Consider the following 25,988-nt stretch of genomic DNA (forward strand, 5'->3'; position numbering starts at 1 on the left):
AAAAACAGCATTTCGATTCATTTCAAAGGTGAACCATGATTTTTCAGTTATGAAAGTGGTCACATAATTCATTTAACTCCTATTTCAAGGTACCACTAAGTAACAAATATCTACTGTGGGACGATTTGATATGAACAGTTAATCCCACACCTGTGTTCTGCATTAGAAAATGCATTTTAGTGAAAAAGAAAAACAACGCCGCCTGGTGGACTGGTGCCCTTCCTGATTGCAGACCACGCATTGACATTAGCTTGTGCAGCTGTCTGGCAGAGTGAGGGTTAAAGTGAGCTGGAGGAGCCTGAGAGAAAGGAAGACTGGCAGCGGGAGCAGTCTACACTCCCACACGGTGGGCGCCCAGCTGGATGTAGCACACTGCGAGGGGGAGCCCCCCGAACCGAACCCACACTATTCCGCGGCTCGACTTGTTGATTCTCACCTGGAGGAGGGGCTGCTGACGAAGACGTGTTTGTTAAGGGGGGGAAAAAAAGAAGAAGAGCAAGAGGGGAAGGAAAAATTAACATTTCCATCATGTCTCCATCCTGTTCATGATGCCTTCATCACATCCGAGCCAAGCGCAGCAGTTCCGGACGGGTTTGCCACCTTTACACGGGGGTCTGATTGAAATGAAGCCGCCGCACGTCCATGACATGATCCGGGCTGCACGGGAGACACGTACGAACACTTTCTCGGGTTGCTTGCTTGTTTTTTTTTACACACTGTACTCTTTCTGCATGCTCAACTTTTTATGACAACAGACTATGAACACTTAAATTTGTCGTTGGTGAAGTTAGTGTTTCCTGTCAAAACTACGATGATTTCCTTTTAAAACATAGTTTCAGCACCAGACAGCAACACAATAATCAGCACTGGACAGCTCTCACTGTCTAAAAATTCAACAATCCTTCCTCGGAAACGTATTAGTTGATTATTTGTAACGTGGGCAATTAAACAAAGCATATGTTTAAAATAAGTACAATTGCACGTATGCGAGCTGTGGATTGATTAATCAATTCATTAATTTATTAATTTATTTAAAAATACTGGAAAATAATTTATATCCTTCTAGCTGTAAAGCCTCATGCTCATACTGGTAATGATAGATAAACAGATCACTGGCATTATTGATCTAAAAATATTTTTAAAAAATAGGCATAGAAAAACTTAAACGCAATTTAAACATTGTTAAACAAAATATCACGTTTGAATATTTATAGAGGCTGAGATTTGTATACCGTACAGCTCCTGTACTGAATCTGATTAAAAGGTCGCCGTTAACAATAGTCATATTAATAAGTGAGTCCAATTTGAGTCATGTAACATGTAAGTCCAATTTATCACAGGAATCCCCCGCGTCTTCCCTCGTCAGCAAGAATAGCGTCCCTGCCTCCTAAAGCAGATTAAAATATCTATTCTGTTCTCTGATGAGTGGATAAACCACTTGACATTTCTGCTGTAGGACAGTGCACCGACTGCGCTTTGAGCATAAGCACCCTGTTCTCGTGCCAGAGCCACCCAGCATAGGTGGGAATTGGTAATATAGAGGTCAGATGTTTTTTTTTTTTTATTGTTGCTATACTACTTTTACATTCTTGAAATAAATTAAAACATTCTTAAACTTATTAAAACACACTTCGAAAGTTAGTCCTTGGCACCCACAGTCTTTCTCTCATTGTCAAGAAATGAGAGACTGAAGAAATAAAAAGACTATTGGGCCAGTTCTCCAAATGAAATGCAAAGCGTGCTATTTTAAATTGTCATTTGTCCCATTTTTCCCATTTATTGTAAAACCAACATAAAAAAGAGACTTAATCTTTGTCTATTGTCTAACAAAATATTCAACCAGATCATGTAATAATAAACTAGTTTCATGCTAACCATTAAAGTAAAAACTATCAGAACACACCACATGACTCCGGTATATATTCTCTCTATTATTTAAAAAGAAAAAAAACAGATGTGATTACTCAAAATTTCAAGGCCACAAACTTAGATGCATTTTTAATTTGAACTTGCTGTTGTTGTTGCAGCCACGGGAAGAGAGTACTCTCGTCTTTGGCACTGACTGAGCGGGTCGAGCGAAGATGATCAAAGTGGCGGCAAGGTCGTCGGTAGCGCAGCCGCCGGACGCGGTGGACATCATTCAAAGCAAGCACACCCGCCGGGTAAGGCTCAACGTTGGGGGTCTCCTTCACGAGGTCCTGTGGAGGACGCTGGACCGCCTGCCCCGCACGAGACTTGGCAAGCTGCGGGACTGCCACACCCACGAGTCCATCATGGAGATCTGCGACGACTACAGCCTAGACAGCAACGAGTACTTCTTCGACAGGCACCCCGGTGCCTTCACGTCCATCCTGAACTTCTACCGCACGGGGAAGCTGCACATGATGGAGGAAATGTGCGCCCTGTCCTTCAGCCAAGAGCTGGACTTCTGGGGCATCGACGAGATCTACCTGGAGTCCTGCTGCCAGGCCCGCTACCACCAGAAGAAGGAGCAGATGAACGAGGAGCTCAAAAGGGAGGCGGAGAACATGAGGGAGCGGGAAGGCGAGGAGTTTACCACCACATGCTGCTCGGAGAAGAGGAAGAAACTTTGGGACCTCCTGGAGAAGCCCAGCTCATCATTTGCTGCTAAGGTAAAGTCCAAAATTTTCATACGGATTTTTCAGATTGAGGGAATTTTGATTGCCAAGCAACTATGTCGAAGTCAGTTGAGGAGCTTTGTTTGGACACAAGTAGTGCTTTGCCGCCATCTTGATGAATCAATAGGCAATTATAAAGCTTTTTATAGGGCCGTCTATGGACTGGCGCACTAAAGTGCTTCCAATCTCGGCAATAATGAGTAAATTAGTTTCTGGTTAGCTTCCTAGTCCATTCAAAATTGACAGGCAGAAATGTGGAGTGCTTTAGCTGCTAGAAAATATAACCTGAAGGATATTTTCAAATTCCCCAAAAAACAGTGGGTGGTTCAAATGAGCATAATTGTGTGCCTTTTTGCTCCGCACTGTCACTATGATAGCAAAATTGGCTTACAAAGGAGGCACTTTGTTGTTTCACAGCACACATTCGTTTCAGACGTGGATTTTCGCAATGCGTACGCAACTTGTACTATTGTATACTTGTATTTGATTTAGGCCACCGGTTACCATACATTGCTTGCACAGAACAGGATTGGCTGCCACCTAGTGGAAGTAAAATCAAATGAAATTTAATTGATTGATCATTAACTTCTTTCATAGTCCAAAAAGAAATGTAATTAAATGCTCATCATTTCTTACGTCATTGGAATTATCCAATGAATGACTTTCCATCATGTGGAATGATGGTGTCTCATGTTAAGACAAGAAATGGAGGGGTGGGGGAGTATTTCAGTTTACATCTGGAGGCTATAAATCTCTGCAGTTTGACGAACAGTCTGACATTCCTTTTTTTGCCCCAATTGGTACTTTTCATCTGTTCCTTTGAGAGCTGCAGGAGGGAGAAGTAATGAGAAAAAAAATGTTACACTCCAAAGTGAAAAATGTTCCACTAAGTGCAACTTATTCTCTTTTAAAATGGAGTTTGCTAACTAATTTTGCGACTATGCATCATCAATAATGTCCACCAGCTATCCTTTCCTAATGACGTATTTTTAGATGCATATATGACAGCCGTTATTGTATACCCATTATTGGATTCGTTAGCGACTGGAGTCTCGAGGTGATTAATGAATGCCTGTTTTGACGACGCCACGACTGGCACCTTTTTGTTGAATTGAATGTCACGTATTTATAGAAGCGCACATCTTCATTATACACCAACTTCCTTTCTATCCTCTACTCAATCATCCCGCTCATTAACACGCTCCCGGCCCACGCTTTGCAGCGCTTCACTGGGGATCAATGGACAACGGGTTGTGCTTAATAGAGTATATGAAGCAGTTTTCAATTAAAATGTGGATTCACTAGACCCCCGTTGCATGTGTTAGCATTACAATAGCAGCAGCAGCAGCAGCTCAGGGAGTGTAGATGTTCACAGAGGTTAGCCTTTTTATGACTGTACTCCACATTCAGCAGGGAGCAGAACCAAGGATAGTTTTTTATATATTCAGTGCGATACTCCTCGAGACGACCTGTCAGTCTTTGATTTTTTTTATTTATTTATTTATTTATTTTTTTAACCACAGTGTAAGTCAGATGGGTAGTTGGTCCATGTAGCGCATTTTGAAATGTGTCGGAAAGACAGCGGAGGTTCTCAGCATTTCCGAAACAAGACACCTCGGTCAAAACAAGACTAAAGGAAGCTTCAAACACCTCCGTGGACGGAGCTTTCTGCATAATTTATCTAGCTCATCTAGTGAGATAACCCGCTGTATCCGTGACCTTGAATAGCTCCTAATTATGATTTCTTAAATAGATCACGTTGCTCCTGTCTGTGACACTTGCTGGCCCTCAGCTCTCCCTGGAGATGGATTTTATTCTAGCTACAGAGAGCAGAGTTGTAATTATTAGCAGCAATACATGTTTTTACATATCAAGGGAAACCGTAGCACTACCTAATGGGATTTTTTTTTTTTTTTTTTTAAACAGTCGGAGTTTGGTCGCATAGACATACATTAGCGTCTTGGTCCCATGTCAACAAAATTGTTTGCATTGCAAATCCACAGCTCATGTAGCTCATGACATGCTCAATGAGCCACGGCCTCATGTTTTGTTTTCCATTAAGGATGGCGAACAAGTGTTAAACTGAGGTTACCTGGTGTCCCATAAAGGTGATGTTGTTTAATTGAAGTATTGAAATGGCTTGTTCCTAAACAGATTCTGCCTCATTTATTTTTCAACACTGATGAAATTTTAATTGGCCATTAATAAGGCCTCACTTCATGCCAGGAAGAAATCTGTGCAATGCGGAATGTATATAACCCCACGTGCCTCGTCGAGTACAATATATAAACTGACAGGAGCGCCTGTACTCAAATGAGCCATTTTCACACCAAAGCAGCATCAAAGGACATCATGCATGGCGCATTTGATCGCACGAAGCCCAGCTTTTGAAGTGTTGGAGCGTTATTGAATAGTTTTAGGCTGACTTGAGTCTATCAATCCACCGTGGGCCCGCCCGCTAAATAATTCAACAAACAATATGGGCTGAAGGAAAACTTGCAGGTAATCAGTGCATCAATAAAAGATAAGATTTTGTTGATGCGGCACATGCTAAGTGTCTGATATTGTTACTTTAGTTCTGAGATGTACAGTATGCTCGAGACAGAGCTTGCGTTGCCAAGAGAATGAGCGTCTATCGTTCCCTTGAAATGAACACCGTCCCAAAACTCACTTCTTCATGCAAGCACAGGCCCCAAATGGCTGTTCTTCTCCAGTGCACACTCAACAGAAAAGTACATTACTCTGCTGTGTGAGCTGTGCTTGTGTTACTCATGAAAAAGAACACTTGGAATGCGTGCGAGGGTGTTGAGGATGATCAAGTAAAGCAACAAAAAAAAATACATTGCAGAACCACCAATGCCCTACAGCTGAATGATCAACTATTCATTGAACTTTTGAACTTATATAACCACACAAGTCACACATTTAGGCTTCCTGGTTGGTGTCTTTTAGTCATTTCGATTTTTGGGGAGGAAAAAAAACCATAAAACAGGTAAATAGAAGCTGAAACACAATCGACTTGTATGCATGTATACATGTAGTCCAGCATATGACTCAACTCGACTAACCTTTATTTATAGAGCGCTTTAAAGTGACAGCAACGGCATACAAATCACTGTACTTGAAGTAAAAATCATAAAGACAAGACTTAGTATAACAACAAACACAATTAAATATTACAACAATGCCGAGACTCATGCTGAGTCAAAACCCAAAAGAATAAGCATACGCTTAAAGATGACAGCACAGCAGCATTTTGTGCCAATTGGAGATGCTCAAGGGAAAGTTGGCTACAATAAAGCAGCCGAGATGTAATGGAGGCATGAATTACTGTTTCGATGACTGTACATTAAGTCATATTACCAACCATGAGTTGAATTTCCAGTAATAATCGACATTACGGCTAATGACAGATAGAAGTGTAACGATTGACGCATAGTCTGCCCAATGAAAGCTCAGAGTGCATCCGTGGTTCTGCCTGTAATGACTGCTCACCTCACAATCTTTGGACCGGAACAAGGTAGCGAGCTGTAAAAACTGACATTCTTTATGTTGTGCCAGTCCCCCCCCCCTTTTTGACTGCAGGCAGTTTCCTGCACATTGACTGCACTTTGACCATTTTGTAGTTTTCATAGTTCCAGATGCATTTGCACAAACTGCCGCTTTGCTCCAAAAGGTCTGTCGGTTGCGTGAACCCTTTTGGGGTGAGAATGGGAGGAAAAACAAAATCGATGGCGGAGGCATTAAGTTGTAAGGCAAGCTGGCAGGACAGAGGAGGCCGTGAGCGCGTCTCTCGGATGTACGTGCGACTTCCAACATGAGCATTGAAGCATGTCGCGCTGTGTCACGAAGATCCCAGTGTCGCAGAACAATCTCGAGTAATAGAGCAAAGTAGTTCTTGTCGGTAGCTTCCACTGTTAATAAGCAAGCATGGGACAAGGCAACGGGGTGTGCTTTATGAGCGTGTTGCCGGGCGACACCATCACTTGCCTTGAAATAGCATCAATCAATGGCACACCACTGATTCCCAGCTGGCCCGACTGGTGGCTGGGCCATGTGTTCCGCCCGGTGGCTTCACACAGTTGTGAAAAGTAAGTCACAAGCAACACCTCTCACTTTTTGTCATTCTTTTTCTCTCTTTTGTCAGTCCTCCTCCTTGTCTTGTTACTCAGATGAACTCGCCTCCATTTCACCTCTGCCAATAAGAGATGATTTCATAAAAACACAATGACAATGTTTTCAAAAATATTCGCCGCTACTCTCTGAATGTTCTGACCATGTGTGAATCATTGAAGAAATCCATTCAGTGAAATAATTTGTATTATTTTTCCCACTGAGAAGTACAGTCTTTATTTATTTATTTATTTATTTATTTATTTATTTATTTATTTATTTATTTATTCATTCATTCATTCATTCATTCATTCTAAGGGTCCTGTCTATTATTGACTAGTTAATGGAATCTAAATTTTGGGGGTGCCTTTTCCACTTTTGCTGCTAAAACTCAAAACTTGACAATTTATGGCTACAAAGAATACCTTATTTTCTGGACTATAAGGCGCACCGGAATATAAAGCACACCATTAATGCATCATGTCAGATTTTTAATCCAAATCAAATCATTCTCCATTTTATCGTTTTTATTTCAACTTCTTATGCAACAAATTACTTTATAATCACAAAATAATGATCCATAGTCTTTTTGACTCATGATTCATAGTCTTCAGCGGGCCACTTATGATTGATTTCCTGACACAATGCTTCGGGCTAGTTTAAATTTTGGAATTGGGTCCATATATAAAGTGCACCGAACTATAAGGCGCTCTGTCGGCTTTTTGAGAAAATGTTAGGTTTTTAGGTGCGCCTTAGAGTCCGGAAAATACGTTAATTATAGTTCCATGTTTGTTTCAGCGAAAGCACCAAAGCTTTAAATCTAAAGGCAGCTGCAGCGTGAAGCTTACATGCATGGTGCTCTACTATAATACATTTCTCAAGCACTCTAAAAAGTTTTTGAGTCTTTCCACATTGTGGCATTTACCAACAACCTCCTTTCTTTTTTTGCACCCAGTTCATAATTGTGTGGCAGTAGCTGAAAGCAATCAGCAGTGCGTATTGGCAAATGCATAGGCTAATGGAGCTGTGCACTAAACAGAGACATTAGCATTATTGATTGCAAGAATGCCTTTGATGGCGTTTGATCAGCGTGAAGAAACACACGAATGGAAAGTCACTTTAGGAAGACAGGCTGCGCATCAATAACACACACAACTTTCCCCACGTTGTAATATTTCTTTTCGACAGATGACAAAAGCCATGCTTTCCTTGTAGCGCCATGTCTTATCTGACTTTTGCTTCTCGTGCGTGCACATTTGCGCAGCTGTGAATTTCGGCGGCTGGCATTTAAAAAGGTGAAGGGTCAAAGAAGACGAGAGAATGAAGACACGACTACTTTTGCTGTGCGATTTCATTCATTATTTAGACAAGCCTGTCAGGGATAGAGCATCACTCATGGAGATATGGGATGACAAGTGGTCAGTGGAAAGCAAAGGTTTACCCAGAGTCCACAGAAGCGATCACACGATGTTTACATCAGTCACGCAGCAGTCTGAGGTTGAAAAGATCTGTTTTCACAAACAGGCATCCTATCATCATTCAAATATTTCATCGCTTGACTGTGTGTCAATCTCAGCGCCAATCGCTAAAATCGAGAATGCAAAACATGCTTTGAGGTGCTCGTCATCACTCGGTGACAGCAGAACAAAAGCAGTCCTCCGACGTGTTTATGCAGCCGAATCATCACATCACGTATGGATTCTACCAGTGAGAGTGATGTTTGGTTTGGCTTTGGCAGCAGACGTCGGAGCTGCCTCCGCATGCCCCTTCGTCCGAGCAAGCTACTCTCTCAGCAACATGTGTTGGCTTCTTTTGAACTGTCTTACTGGATGACAGACATTCAACACACCTAGCTTGCGCCCTCTCTCAATCTGTCTTCACTCGAGTTTGCCAACCTCAGCGAGCCAGAGCATGTATTTTTGATTTACTTGTGTTCCTTGCAGTAACAAGCCAGTCCCGTTTTTCTTCTTATTTATTTACTTGATTTTATTTATTACTCCCCATCGTTGCTCGAACAACCGCCGCTCATTGATTAAGTGTCACATGAATGTGCTTGCCGTCAGACTGACAAGCAATAATTACCTTCTGAACTTGATCTCCAACCTAATACCCGAAGGTCCACGGACGAACAGCCAACAAGAGGGCTCATTCAACGCCAGACCACCCTGAGTGGCTCACATCAGACACGGTAGACGACCTCAATCAAACAAAAGTGTCGCCTTACGTTTGTTGCCGTATCGCCTTACGTCACTTGAGCATTAGTTGGTGACATCAAACAGTCACAATAAAAGTTTGCAGGCTACTTAGCTGCTCTTATATTACAGCACATCACTCGGGAAGAATCAACCACTATTTGGCATTGTTTGGCAGTTAGTCCTTTTGTGAATTATAGATGAGTTTTGGAGGAAAACTGTCCCTGTTGGGCATACTGATGAGGATGTAAGTATAAACAAACCAAAATTAAATCAATCACATTACATGCATATCATGACATCAGATGGAATCCCTCCTTTCGAATAATAATAAAATCAAGTTTTAATAGCACGCTAAATGTGCAAAATCATGAGTTTTAATTACATTTTATCGGATGATGGCCAAATAAAAAATGAGAGAGGAAACACTTGATTGGATTAAAGCGAGGGATGCTTGCATTATTTTCACCTGCTTGGCTTTTAATTTTAGCATGTATATTATTATATTATGTATGTTATTTATGGAGAGGTACATCATAGGTTTAAAATATCTAGATTAGAAGTTCTCCAGCAACATTACATTTTTATATTAATACTCTTACTGTTCTTTTAGTAGATTATTTTCTGAAAGCGTACATTTTAAAAATGCAACTCTTCTATTGGATTAAGTGGGTGTAAAAATATTGGTTGTAGCATTTTGTGCCAGCAGTTAGCGAGTGTATAGTGTATCGTTCAAACGTTCTTTCCAGGGCCGCTTTAGTTGTTAGCGAAAAGGCTGCTGAGCTTTCATCTAATGGCTATTTGAGTTTCTCTTGATGGAACACAGCAAATGGACTTCTGAAGTTTCTCCGAAACACAATTTTACCCACTGCGGCACCAAAGAGTCAGCAAAAAAAAAAAAAAATGTTACAGATCAACTGTGGCTGCATTAAGTAGACCACTTGCCACATAATGGGAATAGATAATAGCCTAGACATGGATAAAAGAATCATACAGTATATCCGCTATATGGGTACACTGAGATAGCGAGATGTGATTTGGGGGATGAGAAATGCTTTTGTGGGTCATCAGAAGTCTGCAGTCCATTGAGTGCATTTTTTTATATACTGGATTATGCAGGAGTACCTAATCAAGCGACCTACTGTAGCATTAACGGTAGCATTAATTGCTCTGGCAGCAAGTGGGATTGAGCGAATTTCAATCAGGTTCACACTAATCTCAAGCCAGCGGCCCTCGGGAGCCTCTCTTCTCTCCCTTCTGCCTCCCGCTGTTCTCATTTCTTTTTTTCCTCCGCCCACCAGACGCCAGCACATCACCTTTCGTCTGTCTGTGTTGAGATATAGGCCACTGAGATAATAGATATGTTGTCTTGATTTCGAAGTAGGCTGCAGTTGAGGAGGAGAGGTATTCAAATCTGCTGAAAAAGTATCTTCCATTTGCATCTTTGTGTGACAAGACAATCTGAGAATGGGATGGCTTGTAAAGTGAGCCCAGTGGTGCTGGTTGAAAAGGTTACTTTTAAGTCTATGGGAAATTTGACTCTTCTGCTTCCGTAGGCAAACGTTGCTGTTCAAGTGTGTTATTTAAACCACTGGGTCAAAAGTAACGCAAATTGGATGAAATAGTTTCGTTTTCCGCCCACACAAATCTGACGGGTCAAAATAATGAACCTTACACGATTTCCTCAGAATCCACAGCTATGGGTGGATTCCCGAAAACAGCATCTTCCATCCACTGTGTGAAAAGATAACTCGGGTAATAAAAAAGACAGCATGAGACTTTTTTTTTCATCAGCTCAGTAGGTTTGAAGCAGGGCCAAACTTTGACAGCCGAGACGTTTGCTCATTACTGTCTCTCTATCAAACCTCTGCACGGCTCACATTCGGTGCTGAGCGGAAATCCTCGCCAACCTTGCTACCGTCAATAAAACCAACAACAGCGAGGCTAAATCTGGTAGGATTTTCTTTCTTTATTCCTTCTTATTACAATTTCACACGCTTGGATTTAAATTGAAAAGTGGATATGGAAATTCTTTGCGAAATGTCTCACTCTGGACAAGTCGCCTTGTTTTTGTTGGCCAGCATTGAACGTAGATATAGAACTTCTAGTCATGTGGAGTAGAGTATCAAATTGACTATTAGAGAAGACAAAATAGTGCAATGACAAAAAGAAACAGACAGTTGGATTTATCACTTGTGGAAAATGGACTGTTCCAATATAGGAGGCCACTCAAGCAGTGGGATTATTGATCAGAAATCTCCTTTCATTAGTATTCTGGCTTGACGTCTTCGTGTGGGGTTGCCGCAGGAGAACAGCAGGGTGCCGGCTGCCCGGCCGGCCGGCCGGCACACCAACATGCTCGCTCAATGTGGGGAAAGACCGTTTCTCGTTCTGCTGCTGCTGCTCTTCAATTTATCACAGTGGAAGAACAGCAGATGTAGTTGCTTGCAGAGGAGGAGGATTAATAGAGTGGAAGAGAACAGAGAAGCAAATTTGGAAAAAAAAAAAAAAAGTCCCACGCTGACTTTTTTCATAAATATATTCAGCAAATCGACATTTAAGTGTATAGTCAAGAGGGGAAAAAAATCTGGAGGAAAACATTGGTGAGCTACAGTGTGATTATAAAAAGTCTAATTATCGTACCGACGATTAAAAGTGTTTACTTTAATTCATATTCATAATTGGACTCTTGATGATAAAACATCAATGATTAAAAAAAAAAAAAAAAAGGAATTTTATTTTCTTGTGGGTTTGAAGGTCTCAAGTCGGCTTCTGGTGGCGTGCGTTCAAATGTGGGGTCAGCATGTCCATGTATGGGCGTGATTGGCTGCGGACATGCTTGACTGTCAGCCGGTTTACAAGAACCTGAATGGATGGAAGAGACGTGTGCTGCACCAGGCACCAGTCTGGCATGTGCTTCATTGGTTTTATCTTTCTTCTCATGGTGACCTCTCGACTTGAACTTGGGAAATAGACTCATTATTATGAATATTAGACAACTGTTTGTTGACGTAAAAAAATTGCGACTAATTAATTTTTTTTTGTTAGAGCAAATGTGCTTCTCGCTGCTTCTTTTGCAGGACACAGATGATTAGGTCGCAGTGTTCAAGTTTCCCCTGGGGTAATTTAGGGTTTTGTTCCACCTGCAAATTACTGCCAGTGTCATTTCCACTTTATACAACTGGGATGTTTGGTCATTCCACACTGGGGCTCAGCACTTTAAACTGGAACAGATTGCAGACTCACTGCGTTCATTCCCCAATAAAATTTTTATTCGTCTTTCAACGACCCAACCTGTCACGTCTTTATGCTTACAAAGCAGGTTTTTTTTTTCATCTCAGAGTCTCTTTAAGCCTCAGCTGTAATTTAAAGCGGTGGAAAACAGCATTTACTGGAACTGATAGTGTATACAGTGATTCATAATTAAATCATATTCACATTAATCATACCGCTTTAATCCGCGTGTGCTTGTTAGGGGTGTGCCATCTCACCACTAAAAGATGATTCGCTAGCAATCTCCATATATGAGCGGCGATACGATTCATGGATTGTTCATTTTAAACTCTTTACGATTAGATTGAGTTTGATTCAGTGGGATTAAAGTTCAATTTGAGAAGGGACGACGCAATGAGTTCCTTGTTGTCACTTGATACTTCTCAAAATGTGTTTCTTATTTTGTTACAGGCAAAACTAGTCACAGAATTATAATTAATAGTGCAGAATGTTCAGTTCAAATTGATCTAAGGCGACTTGAAAGTAGCTGAGTTGTTTCTGTTCTAACCCTCCAAGGTGTCAAAAAATGAAAAGCCCAAACCGGGTTATCCGACTGTAAAAGTGGGCTTCAAACGTCGAATGGAATCAACTTGACAGACTAGACTGTTAGTGATATTTAGAAATGCTAAATTGGCTTCCTGAAACCAGAGGAAATTGCACTGACGTGTGTGCGTGTATCCCCCCCCCCCCTTATTTTGAGCGCCCGCCTGCCCGCCCGCCTCACTTGTCACCGCCTTCTGTAGCTGGCTGCGCACTGTTTCTGTGAATGCTTTGCTGCACTTCTTTCACAAATGCCAAAAGAACCTCCCATTGCCATGGAAACTATCACTTGAGCTACACTGCAGTCTGCCCCCCCACCCCATGAGAAGGCTCTGTGCATGTGTGTTTATATTAAACGTGTGACGCCGGCTTTGTTTGTGTTATTTATATCACTGCAAACATATGTGCCCTCAGCACACATTTCTTTTAGCACACCTGCACACTGTTCTCTATACTATATCTATGTTGTGGATTTTTTTTTTTTAGATAAAATAAACAAATGAGATAATTGTGGTTTGCACAAGTGTGCACACCCTCAGGAACGTAACTGCGTTCGCAATGAACCAATCACATTTAAACTTCAGTTAAATGGCAGTTTTGCCCACTTCCAAATGCCCAATGTGCTCGTTTAAATAACGGTAAAAAAAAATGTGCTTTCACTGGACCATAACAAATTGACATATATAAATATGAAAAAAAGCAAATGAATACAAATATTAATAAAAGAAATATATATAAATAACCCCTACTATGACTTGTATCGATATAAAAAATAATATTAATAAAACATTTTTTTTAAATATTTATATACATATATATAATATATATATATATATGTATATAATATATTGCTAATCTAAATTGGATTTTTTTTGCCTTGTTGGAGGTCTGGTTCCTTGTACTTGTGCTTGGATCTCACTGGATTGTGTGCAGAATGGACTGTCAGGATCTAAGAAAAGATATTACGTTGGTCATTAGTGACAAAGTAGATAAAAATGTCCTACTGTAATATGTCAGCACAAACCAATGTGAGATGTCACACAGGTTTCGGTGAGTCCCGCCTCCACCATTTTGCTTTTGATTTGTGTTCCTGCCAGCTCACAATGAATGTTCGTCTTTTAAAGGTCAGCTCCCTCTCACCTGCTCTCGTCTGAGTTCCGTCGGATGTTAGAAAGGGCGTGAATACTGGAGCACATCTTTCTAGCGCTTTCATTGAGGTGTGTCGTAAAAAAATAGGTCACTTTTTTATGTCTGTTGCCGTGGGCTCTTGAAGTGGCTGCGTACCTCAGCTACATACATTAGTCGCTATTCGGTGTCTCTCTGCATTATACATCTGTGACCCCACTCCATGCACCAAGCAGGATTTCTCCGAGTTCAGTGGCCTCCAGGGGTGGCCACTCGCTTTTGCGGCATGGAGTAAGACATGCAGAGATATAGCGGCGGGACATTGATGGTGAGGACACAATGTACTCAGACATCCACAGAGTGTACACCAGAGATATCCTCAGTAGTCCGGTGGGATCTTCTGCCTGCCCTTCCATTCCAACTGATTCATTCAGGAGGAGGCTTGAGAACACAGCAGGTGTTTTACTTCTGTAAGATAAAAAATGGATGGTTTTATGTTACACTCAGTGTGTTCAGGTCATCCCTACATTTGTGTCTGACTATTCACCATGTCGATAAGGAAAAATTATGTTCTTGGCCATTTTAATTTGCTTTTGATCAATGATGGCCGCATTATAGGAAAGGGGGGGCAGTGCCCCACCAAGACCAGCACTTAACCATATGTAGAGCATTTTTCCACGTGTTTGCCAGATCAGATTAGACTTTTTGGTTATAATTCTCAAATGTGTGTTTGGCGATCACAACTCTGCTCATCACCAAAAGATCATTAATCGTGATGCATCGGGACAATTTTTTTTTAATTGAAGGTGGAGGGAATTCTAAACATAGCTGTCAGATATATATGATATATTTTTCAATTGAACTACAGCAGTAAGTGAACCAGTTACTCCGATGCAACTGTTTGTTTCATTCAGGTAGCTAGATGACAATTTTATTATTAATTGATCTTTAAGACAGGCAATATTTAATCCTGCAGACCACCAAGTGGAAGTAACCCAGAAGATGAATCCAATCCATTCTGTTGACCTATTTTGCTTGGCTAGCATTCATATTTGTTGTGAAGTTTGATACAAAAGTACGCATTTCTGATTTCCACTCTATTGAAGGAGAAATTGAAAGCATAAAAGCAGAGTCAACAATATTCTTGGTTTGTCTGTCTGAGTGGTTGGTGCCTCCACTATTTTTTCAAATAAATGGTAATAAATTCCTCAAAAGTGAAAGGCAGACTGCGCGCTGCGGAGGAAACACTGCAGAAAGCTTTTAGAACACAACCATTTTTGTGCTTGCACGTTGTTGCGGCGGCTCGTTAGCGAGCGCTGATTGGAGTGCAGTTCATCGCCATCTGGCTGCGGGTGCCTCACTGGTCTCTAATCATTGCTTAATAGAGAAGGACACACACACACACACACACACTTATGCGAAGCATTAGGGAGCGTGAGAGAGAAAAGATGCAGAATGGATGCTGTCAAGCTCTCATTGAGACAGAACTGTAACTACAACATGGTGAATGGGTTGTCATGGCGACAGTGAGTGTGGTGGGTCTAGCATGCTGGGACCGGTTAAGTTCATTTGATTTGTTTTCAACACAGCACATCATCAGCACGAACCCGTACGTCATTATTCATAGTCAACAATTTAGCAATATTTTTGAAATGTTTATTTGACGTGCTAGTTTGGCCTCAGTGGACTGTAAAAACGGACCAATGGCGTATGTTCATGCCAGTAATATTTGTGTCACATGTTTACTTAATTTTAATATATATGGCTTTAGCCATGACATTTTCTAAAGTCAAGGAAAAAGGCCAGATGTGGCTCAAGGGTCTTCCTTGAGTTGAAAATGTGTGTTGAAAGCAATGAAGGGAACCTGAAGCCTTGTTGGTTCGCGTGATCATGAAAAAAACACAAGGTTGTTGTTTGTTGATATTCATCAGCTCATTTTGCCTCCCGTTACACGTATCCTAGGCTGCCCGTGAAACTGTCTCTGCAGGGTGGACATCTAATCTTGTCACAGGAAGCTCGTGACATCTGCTTTTTGTGATAAACGCCAAAGCAAGGACCGCCTTGTCACCGGAGACAAATTGAGTGAACGTTAATTAGCCGTCAGCAGACACCAGATCTGCATGATGCTTCTTACCGCGCTCGAACTTCATCCGGGGAGCATGTGAGGAGATGACCCGTGTAAATACCAAATAAAGTCAAGCCACTCTTCATTGGCAAGTCAGTCCCGACCTAATCATTGATTGTCGAAAATCACTTTTTCTCACTGGGGTTGTGAACTCTGATGTAATCTTCGCCGTCGGCGTTCTAATTTGCCGCTGGATGGAATTAAACTGCCAATGATGGACTAGCAAATTAGTTGTGCATTCTAAAGGCTCGCCACTTGTGTAATGATTGGTATTAAGGTGGACAAATGGTAACCATCTTAGCACCATCAACCATTTGCAGTCAGTCATCCCTCCCCAAAGTGGAAATTGGAGGCAGATGGCCATCCTGACTCATCGTTCGCTCAAGGCTTCTTCCTTTTGGGGACTTTTTTTTTTCTGGCCGCTGCGCTTACTCATGTGAGATTTGTTGGTCCTGCTGTTATCATTTGGGGCTTCATAAACAAAATCGAGCTCAATAAAAAATGAATAGTGAAAGATTTCCTTGTAGAATGCAGCCAAAGGCTGGACAGATTTAATGGTGACTCATCACTTCTGCTATCATGGTTTCCAACACTTCTGCTGGCTGCCACTTCCAGGCGGAGACCAAAGACCATGGCAACTAGACAGCTGCAATTTGACACTTAGAGGAACAAAGATACATAATTTAGAGTAGGCCCCAGCCAATTGGGATTTTTTTTTTTTTAGCCTTAAGTCCATTCCAATATTTGGTAAGAAAGTATTTTGATAAATCGATTAATTTGACGATTATCTTTAAAACATATAAGGAATAAATTATAGTCGCTTACAAGATCTAAATTACAGGTAGGATATTCGACTGTTTTAAAATCCTTTGTCCTTAATTAACTTTACAGCAGAGATGAAAAAAGAAGGAACTGAGGAAATTAGCTTTCGATTGAGGCCATAGATATACTCAGCACATAAGCAACAGATATAATGAGCATAATAAGTTACTGGCAAAAGATGATTAATTCCTAATAACCTTCAACATTTATTGTAGAGTAGTTGGAAATCACTGATCTAAATCCATTCAAATGTTCTTTTCACGGATTATTTTTAGATTCACACCATCCTCCCCAAAATCATACACACATACACTCATTTTAACACCACCTTCACACTTGTAAGATGACACATGGTGTGCATGGCGTGCGCAGCCTGCAGCTCAGTCATCCATCTCCTTCATTTCCTCTCGGGCGCACGAGGACGAGAGTTGTGTGCGGGACACGAAAGGTGCGCGCCGGCCAAGGTGAAAATGGTGCCAGTGAAGAGAAGGGCACATCTGTGTGGGTCACTGGAGCGCTTGTCCATTAGAGACATACTGAAGAACATTGTGTCTTCGGGCTGGAAAGTGTTTCTGGTGTGATTATAATCTGAAAAAATGATATTGCTCCAAAGGCGTATTGCAGAGTATTAAATAATTGAAAGTATATATATTTATGTGATTTATTATGTGACTGTAATATTTCTACAATGGTTTCATTTCATTTGATTTGTATGTTGTTCATACTACATTGTCCATTGTTATGAATAATACAAGCAAGTTTAGTGCTCAATTATTCTTATCCTTTCTAAATTTGGTCAAATATTTTTGTTTGTGATTTATATCGACCGCCATTTATACTGTGTAGCATTTAACATTTTGCTTTTGGGGACACAGTAGTAAAAAACAGAGCCCTGCCGCTAGTTTAAGATTGATACATTGTTTCCTTTGGTATATTCGCTTGTTCGCTAGCTACGGTATAATGCTAGAAAAAATAATAATAATTCTATGTTTCTGCTTGGAATGATGACAAGGTAGCTTTAGGCAAACAATCATTCACACTTCCACCTTACGGACAAGTTTTTCTAAAAACCCAACACGTTTTTATAATGCAGGAGGAAACATGATGACATCGCGCAAACATTTACAGAGCGGGGAAATTGGAACTAGCACATTAAGTAATATTAATTTGCAATAATACACATTTTTTTTGTCGTATAGCTTTCGAGTAGTGCAATTCCACTCCTTATAGAATAATGAATATCCTTAAGGTATATATAAATCCTTTTTTCATTCATTCATTCATTCAAAAAAAAAAAAAGCCTCTTGCTGTATTTTGCATCATTTCCAGCTAGAAGCTTCCTAAACAAACACCATTTGGCCGAAGGTCTGAATAATTTTGGGCTTAACTGCACATTCTTCTCTGTGCCCTGCCAATGAGTCACACACACTACAATGTGAGACTTTAGAAGCAAAATAATGCAATACGGATAATAGTCCCTCTTTGGATGGGATTTGCCATGAGGGTGACATTTTGTATTATGCGACAATGCCATCCTTATCTTGTCGCAACATTAGAGAAAAAACAAGAGGACAGATTTGTATTTACAGTCGCTTGCTTTTATTGTACCTTAGGCCCTCAGTGGAACTTTCCAAGAAGATTAGAACACCAAGCGGAGGTGTATGATCATCCCGCAACTACCATTTAATCAGGCGAGGCCTTTTGTACACAGGGAGCGTAATTCCATCTGTGCTTCCCCCTGCAACAGCCTTGAATAAAATACAGACGGCGTATTCCAGAGGGGGAACTCCCTTTCTGGCAGCCAGCCTTCCACTGGGAGAAAGGTCAGCCCTTTATTGGGAAAACGCGGAAAGATGAGGAACAGTAAGAGGATTAGACATGCTACCTTGCACCTGACAAAAAATAAAGTAGGCGAGCCACTAAGTGATTTAATCCTTTTATTGATTCAGCTCGTGTTGCGCAAAGTGTGACTCCAGAGCAGACGTGAATCAGCATTTCACATAGTGTGACGTGGTGGAAAACCCAAAAGACAACAGTGACATTTGTTTTTCTTCATCATCTTGCGCCACCAAATGTCATTGTTTTGTTTATGCGTGTGTATTTTTTGTATCGCTGCGTTGCCTCATCGCAACCGCACAATCTGAGTCACCGTCTTTTTGTTTGAATATTTATACTGTTGTATACACCTAAGGGGAAACTTTGGCATATTTAATGTTTTAATATCTGTAAAACGTAGTGCTGATCCAGATAAAAGTTTGGATTAAGTAGAGCGGAACTTTGCAGCCGGAAATTGGTCTGAAAAGCTGCAGCTGCCATAAAAATGCCGACTAATGTGCTGGTTCATTTTGCACTTGATTATAATTACCTCCACCAAGGACGTTATATATATTTTTTTTGCCATCAAAGTTTGTTTGTTAGCTACAGGACTACACACAAGGTACATAAGTAATTTTAGTCACAATGGAATGAGCCCAGACAAGAATTCCACAATTTGTGATTTGTAACCATTTTTTCTCTTTATTTATATATATGCACTGATCATCACTGACGGAGCTAGGATGTGTTTCCTGAGGGGAAAAACTCAAAGCTATTTCAGGGTTGTTGTTTTTTTTTTACAAAGCCAAAAAATCATTTCCGAAAATACATACAATGATCCATTACTGTATATGTTTTACAGGTGATGGGCAGAAATGTTGAAAATAAATTCCGCAACTTCCAAACTTTTCTCTACGTATTCCATGCATGAGGAGCAGAATAAACAAAAGCTCTTTTACCTAGCTCCCTGAGAATAAGGCACCGAATGCAACAAATCATCTTGTGACCAAAGAGAATAGGATTCAGCATTTTTCAGAGTAATTAAGGCACTAATGTATGACGGTAGTAGTCCCAATACTGCTTTATAAAGAAAAGTATACTAGTAAGTGGCCCCGGGTGGCCAGAACAGGTCATCCTACTTGAGAGTATAATTCACAGTAATGAGTGGACGTCTTATAGTTAGTGATGAAACGTGGATCCTAATGTGAGGCGTCATCCTGCTCTATTCTCTACATATTATCCTCTCCTTGTTTGTCCATCTCTCTTTCCATCACGTATGTGTAATGAAAGCAAAGAGAACACGTGCCCTGCTCACTTACACCTTTTCCAGGACAGGATATGTTGCGGGAGGATATTAAATATTAACTCTCTACAGCCACTAGGGCAAAGCTTGGCTCTGTTCCGATAAATACGTATGTGTGGGAACGTAGCTGTGTGTTTGTCACTTGTTATCAGCGTTGGCGGGAGATCTTACTGTAGTTCCTTCGAATAGGTAGCGAGACAGGCTATCCCCATGTCTGCAAAAGTCATCATTAAGAGCTAATTAGTTAGCTAACCAACTAGCTAGCTAAGTAACACAAGACATAGTGGTCTAAAACAGGCACTGTCTGTGAATTGTCAATTCATAGGGCCCGCCTCACTGTTTTGAGGTTGAACTTTAGGTTAATGGAAGATTCTTAATTGTCTATAAATCTCAACGTGGATCTTTGTCTAGATGTGGTCTAACTGTCATTGGTTGGCAAATGGCAATCAGGTCGGGCAGGGTGTTCACCGCTTCTGCAAAGTCAGCTCGAATAGGCGCCAGCACACCCGTGAACTTAATTGACCACGAGCACTACAGGAAATGGATGGATGGATGGATGAAGTCATGGAAGATGGAGTGCTACAGATCACAAGTTAAGAATTGTAGCACCCGGGGACGATGCATTTTCGGGGCAAGGCTTGTAGGGATAGTGTCACAATTTGTGCTTTGTTGTTGTTGTTTTTACCAGATTCTATTTTGTTTCATGTTTTGTCCTGTTTTCCCCATATCTCTGTTATTCCTGGAAATTTGACACAAGGAAATAACCATAAAGACTCAATTAACATCAAAAGTGAGCATTTTCATCCTAGCAAAGTCAGCATTTGTTTGGAAGAAAATGGTGTGAGAGTCAAAAGCTATTTCCCTCATTGACATAGGCGCCTGCAATCACACACACCGGTGCTATTGCCTCACTGAGAAAATTCACAAGTAAGGTAATGTGACGGGTGCGCCTCATTCCCACGTTTTCATCAGATTTGACACCACAACGGGCAAAGTCTATCTGCATCTCGTTGGTGTCATCACGTCTCTATTATGTCTCCTACCAGCATGAGGGAAGAAAGCGGGCGGGGGTGGAAAAGGTGAATTTCCAGGTGTTTTGTTGCCCGTCATGCTCGGTCTGCTCTCTACACACAAGACGCCTCAGCTGAGTTTTGCCGCTGTCGTTTGCATTCAGCGTGATTCATTAGTTTGGCGGCTTGCTCCGTGCGTTCAGCTTGATTAGATCCGATGTGATGAGTGAGCGTTCCACCGCACAGCCCATATTGAAGGAGATGCCGTTCTGCTGGTTGTTGTTGTTGTTGTTGCAAAATGATGCATGCTGTATTCTTTTGGGACTTTTAGGATTTGGACTTCCACAACGGCACATATACATGACTCCGAGTCTGGCCTGTCACCTTTCGGGGTGCCGCTAATGTGTCACTTTGACTTGTTTTATTCCCTCTGGTGTGATTATTCAGTGGTTGGAGAGCGACCTCAAATGAGTCAAATGTGAGCCTTTTCATCCATCACTTGTTTCTCCTGGGAGCCCAAGCGGGCTATTTTCAGGGAATGTCCTGCTTGAGTTTAAATGCTGCCCTGGCCCTTTAATGGCTATTAGAGTTCCCTGAGTCTGCACTTACTTCCGCAAGGTCTTCCCTTGCTTTTAGGCCCGCTTCTTGCAAAGGACAAGGTGGGTGCGCAAGGATTCACCTGTCAAGATTAATTAAAGTGTCTAAGTGTTAATGAGTGGAAATAATCCTGCTTGCAGATGCGTTGTAGCCATCCAATATGACCTTGTGCTGGATTTCACACTCTGGAGTTTAGACTGAGGACAGGACGAATGGGCGTGGCCTATATTACCTCAGTAACCTGCTTAACCTCTGGCACCGTGACCGGACCTTATTGTGCTCAGCAGATTACACAATTCGGGAATATGAGTGAAACCACTCTGGCAGGTTTTCACAAACTTTTTTAGCAAAAGAACCAAATTAGAAATACCGGTGAAGTATTGTATATTATGCAGCATATTTGAATGCAAATCAGTAAGCATCCTATTTTCCTCCTGACTCACTATCTCCGTCCTTGAGTGTTACTCTAAACTGAGGAGCAAAAAAAAAAATAATACACTATGCAGGTGCCCATGAGACAACATTAGCTTTAGCTGTGATTCTTTTGAAATGCAGACCTTGGGTTTAATCAATGCTTTGGTGAGACACCCTAAATAGGTCATGAGCTAATACATTTATTTTTTTCGAGGCCATCTCAAATTGGATTGACTGATACAAGTGTAGTTCAAAGTGTGGAATGTAGTCGGCCGTAATGGTCCATCTTCTTATGACACTGTGTAACTTCATAGTTGAGGGTCATCATACCTGTCCAAATGAGTGTACTAAGACAGTTCATTATCCGACATGATGCACAACTCGCTCAAACATGCTTGCTTGTTTTGTGTTAGTGATAAATTTGGCTTTCAAAATAGAGGCTTTTAGAGCGTTGGTTCAAGGTTTTGAGAAGGACACGCTGAACATTTCACACAGATGGCTGGGAACAGCTGAGGTGCTCAATTTTTTTAACTATATTCATTCATTCCTTCATTTTCTGAACCGCTTAGTCCCCACGGGGGTCGCGGGCGTGCTGGAGCCTATCCCAGCCGTCATCGGGCAGTAGGCGGGGGACACCTTGAACTGGTTGCCAACCAATCGCAGGGCACACAGAGACGAACAACCATTCGCACTCGCACTCACACCTAGGGACAATTTGGAGTGCTCAATCGGCCTATCAAGCATGTTTTTGGGATGTGGGAGGAAACCGGAGTGCCCGGAGAAAACCCACGCGGACACGGGGAGAACATGCAAACTCCACACAGGGAGGGCCGGAGGTGGAATCGAACCCGCACCCTCCTAACTGTGAGGCGGACGTGCTACCCACTGCCCCACCGAGCCGCCCTTTTTCAACTATATAATATATTATATTTTATTTTTATTTTATTTTATTTTATTGTAGAGACATGATCAAACATTGTTGCTTTCACGTATTGTAGATTAAACGACTTAAGACAATAAGACTTCCATTTTATGGTACCTGACGTATTTTAATGCGGACGTTGCATCTGATCTGTCAAATTGACAAATTGCTTATTGTGTGTATGCTGAAAGCAAGCTTGTAAGACAGTCATCTCAAGCAAACTCACCGAACCTTCAAACCCGGAGGCTCATTTGCTTTCCGGTATGGCACCGTGCCGCTCCCGTCTAATCAAATCGAATAGAATCCAATCCATGTGGAGGACCAACAGGGTCCCTGATGGACTAATAGGAATACGTATGGCTTCACTCTCAGTTGATTTGCTAATGTGTCTTTACTTCCAGATCCTGGCCATTATCTCCATCCTCTTCATCGTGCTGTCCACCATCGCCTTGTCCCTGAACACCCTGCCGGAGCTGCAGGACAACGATGAGTTTGGTCAACCCACCGACAACCCTCAGCTGGCCCACGTCGAGGCCATCTGCATCGCCTGGTTCACCATGGAGTACCTGCTGCGCTTCCTCTCCTCCCCCAACAAATGGAAGTTCTTCAAGGGTCCTCTTAACATCATCGACCTGCTGGCCATCCTGCCCTACTACGTCACCATCTTCCTGACGGAATCCAACAAGAGCGTTCTGCAGTTCCAGAACGTCCGACGCGTGGTGCAGATTTTCCGGATCATGCGTATCCTGCGTATTTTGAAGCTGGCTCGCCACTCCACTGGTCTTCAATCGCTGGGCTTCACCCTCCGCAGGAGCTACAATGAGCTAGGCCTGCTGATCCTTTTCCTGGCCATGGGTATCATGATCTTCTCCAGTCTTGTATTTTTCGCTGAGAAGGACGAAGAGGACACCAAGTTCAAAAGTATTCCGGCCTCATTCTGGTGGGCTACGATTACAATGACCACAGTGGGATATGGAGATATTTATCCCAAAACGTTACTAGGAAAGATAGTAGGAGGGCTGTGCTGCATTGCGGGCGTGTTGGTGATTGCTCTGCCAATCCCCATCATTGTCAACAACTTCTCTGAGTTCTACAAAGAACAAAAGAGGCAGGAGAAAGCCATTAAAAGGAGGGAGGCCCTGGAAAGGGCAAAGAGAAATGGCAGCATTATCTCCATGAACATGAAGGACGCTTTTGGCTGCAACATAGAGCTCATGGACATCATGGTAGACAAGAAGGATGACAAAGCTGGGAAAAAGGTTCAAGTGAATCATGTATCTCAGAGCCCACAGAGAGGAAAGGCCCAGGTCAACTCAAGTCCCAGCAGCACCAAGCACAACCTGGAATCAGGTCACAGGGAGCAAGCCAAGCCTTCGGGCAGCCCTCAGCATCTCAGCGCCGACACTCTGGAGGAGATGTACGACAACATGGCCAAAACGCAGTCCCAGCCTGACCTCAATAACAAGGAAAAGTTGCCGCCGTCTAAAGCCGTAAGGCACAGAGCGGAATTTGAAATGGGAGCTGTGACGGATGTGAGGAGCACGTCTAGCATTGACAGCTTCATCAGCTGCGCCACCGACTTCCCCGAAAGCGCCCGTTACAACATTCTCGGCAAGGTCAGCACAAACCCGAGCCTGGAACCCACCTTGGAGAATGAGAATGAAGGCAGTGCCACACCCCTGACAGGAAGGAGCCACAAGGATCTGCTTTGCAATCCACTCAAGGGCCCCTCGGTCAGGGTTAGTTTCAGAGGAGGGCGGGATTCGGGAATGGGGGTGCTCTCCGATGGATCGTCAATCCAGAGCCCAGAGTTATCCGTCTACACCACTGCGAGCAGCAGGACGCCCAGCAAGAGTCCGGAGAACTTACCTCCGCACCTCTTCACGTTCCACGACGCTTCCATCCACAAGTTCATCGACGCCGACACGGACGACGAGGAGCACCAGCACGACGCATCGGTGGTCAGCCCGGCGCAGAGACTCCTACACAGAACCAGTCCCAGATTCGGCCGACAGGGAGCCAACCACATGGAGGGCTTCCAGAGGAAGCTGGGCAGTAACAGCGCCTGGAGGCGAGACGGCCAGGAGAACCACATGGCTGAAGTACGGCCACTTCAGGGAGATAAGAGTCATTCAAAAACGTAAACGAGCAAGTGCACACGGAAACGAGACAATGGAGAAGCACAGTGAACTCTGATCAAAACAAATATGACTGACTTTTCAAACGTGAAGGGGTAGTTGAAGGATAGAGCACAATATATTCCACCAAAAGACTTGTGGATGATAATGTTGTTTATGTTCTACTTACATTCATTCATTTAGCTCGGACATACCCACCCTGTTTGTACAAGAATTTAGTAGAATTTTTGTACAAAAATATAATGCACCATAATTAGTAGAAGATTGGCAATTTAAGGAATATTTTCAAAATGTAGTTTTATAGAATGACAGTGGTTCCTTCATTTACAAGTGAATTGAACAAAAAAAGTTCCCCAACAGGCATATTTTTTATATCTCTGATAAAAATGACTATTATCACTGCAGTTTATAGCGTCGTTTGTGAAACTTCTCTTCATGTTTTATCTATGTCTGCGCAAAACTGGCCGGAACACAATAATGGCATGAACATGGTCACAAAATGAATTAATAATGAATTAATAATAATAATAATTATTATTATTATTATTATTATTATTATTATTAATAATTAAACTTGTAAATAAAGGCACCACTGTATTTAATAAAATTATTTTCCATTTTTATGAAATATATCATTATATATTATTCTAAAAAATATATTTTAACCTGTGTGTTGGGCACAAAATGTATACTAAAAGCTCCAACGGACCAGTGCATAACGTTTTCTACCGTTTTCCACTAAATTCTCCCGCTAACATGCTAAAAAGCAAGGAATGCTTGTTTTTTTACCATGTTATTTAAACCCAGATTTTTTGAAATCCCAGGACACAAATTAAAATGGATTTTAATCACAAACAATCCAGGGGCATTGAAACATGACAATTGAGTTTGCTGTCCAATCAAAAGAATGCACAGTGAAGCCAAAATGTATTTTTAATATTCTTGTCAAGATTTGAGATA

General features: G+C 41.8%; 1 protein-coding gene across 1 annotated transcript; it reads left to right on the forward strand.

The window, feature by feature from the left end:
- Window positions 1-221: 221 nt before the first annotated feature.
- Window positions 222-25,611, forward strand: LOC147049248 (potassium voltage-gated channel subfamily B member 1-like). The gene is made up of 3 exons (XM_085924915.1): window positions 222-672; window positions 2,028-2,633; window positions 23,292-25,611. Exons 2-3 carry the CDS (start codon window positions 2,082-2,084, stop codon window positions 25,032-25,034), a joined length of 2,295 nt encoding a protein of 764 aa, XP_085781041.1. The 5' UTR covers window positions 222-672; window positions 2,028-2,081; the 3' UTR covers window positions 25,035-25,611.
- Window positions 25,612-25,988: the final 377 nt, after the last annotated feature.

The sequence above is a fragment of the Syngnathus leptorhynchus genome, chromosome 11, assembly GCF_054491065.1.
Source record: "Syngnathus leptorhynchus isolate UIUO chromosome 11, UIUO_Slep, whole genome shotgun sequence".
In the NCBI taxonomy this organism is placed as follows: Eukaryota; Metazoa; Chordata; class Actinopteri; order Syngnathiformes; family Syngnathidae; genus Syngnathus; species Syngnathus leptorhynchus.

What these genes read in the sequence shown, in the direction of transcription:
- LOC147049248 (XM_085924915.1), top strand. Translation starts at nt 2,082, where the DNA reads ATGATCAAAGTGGCGGCAAGGTCGTCGGTAGCGCAGCCGCCGGACGCG. An exon ending in GCTCATCATTTGCTGCTAAG is followed by an intron (nt 2,634 to 23,291) that starts GTAAAGTCCAAA and finishes CTTTACTTCCAG; the next exon opens with ATCCTGGCCATTATCTCCAT.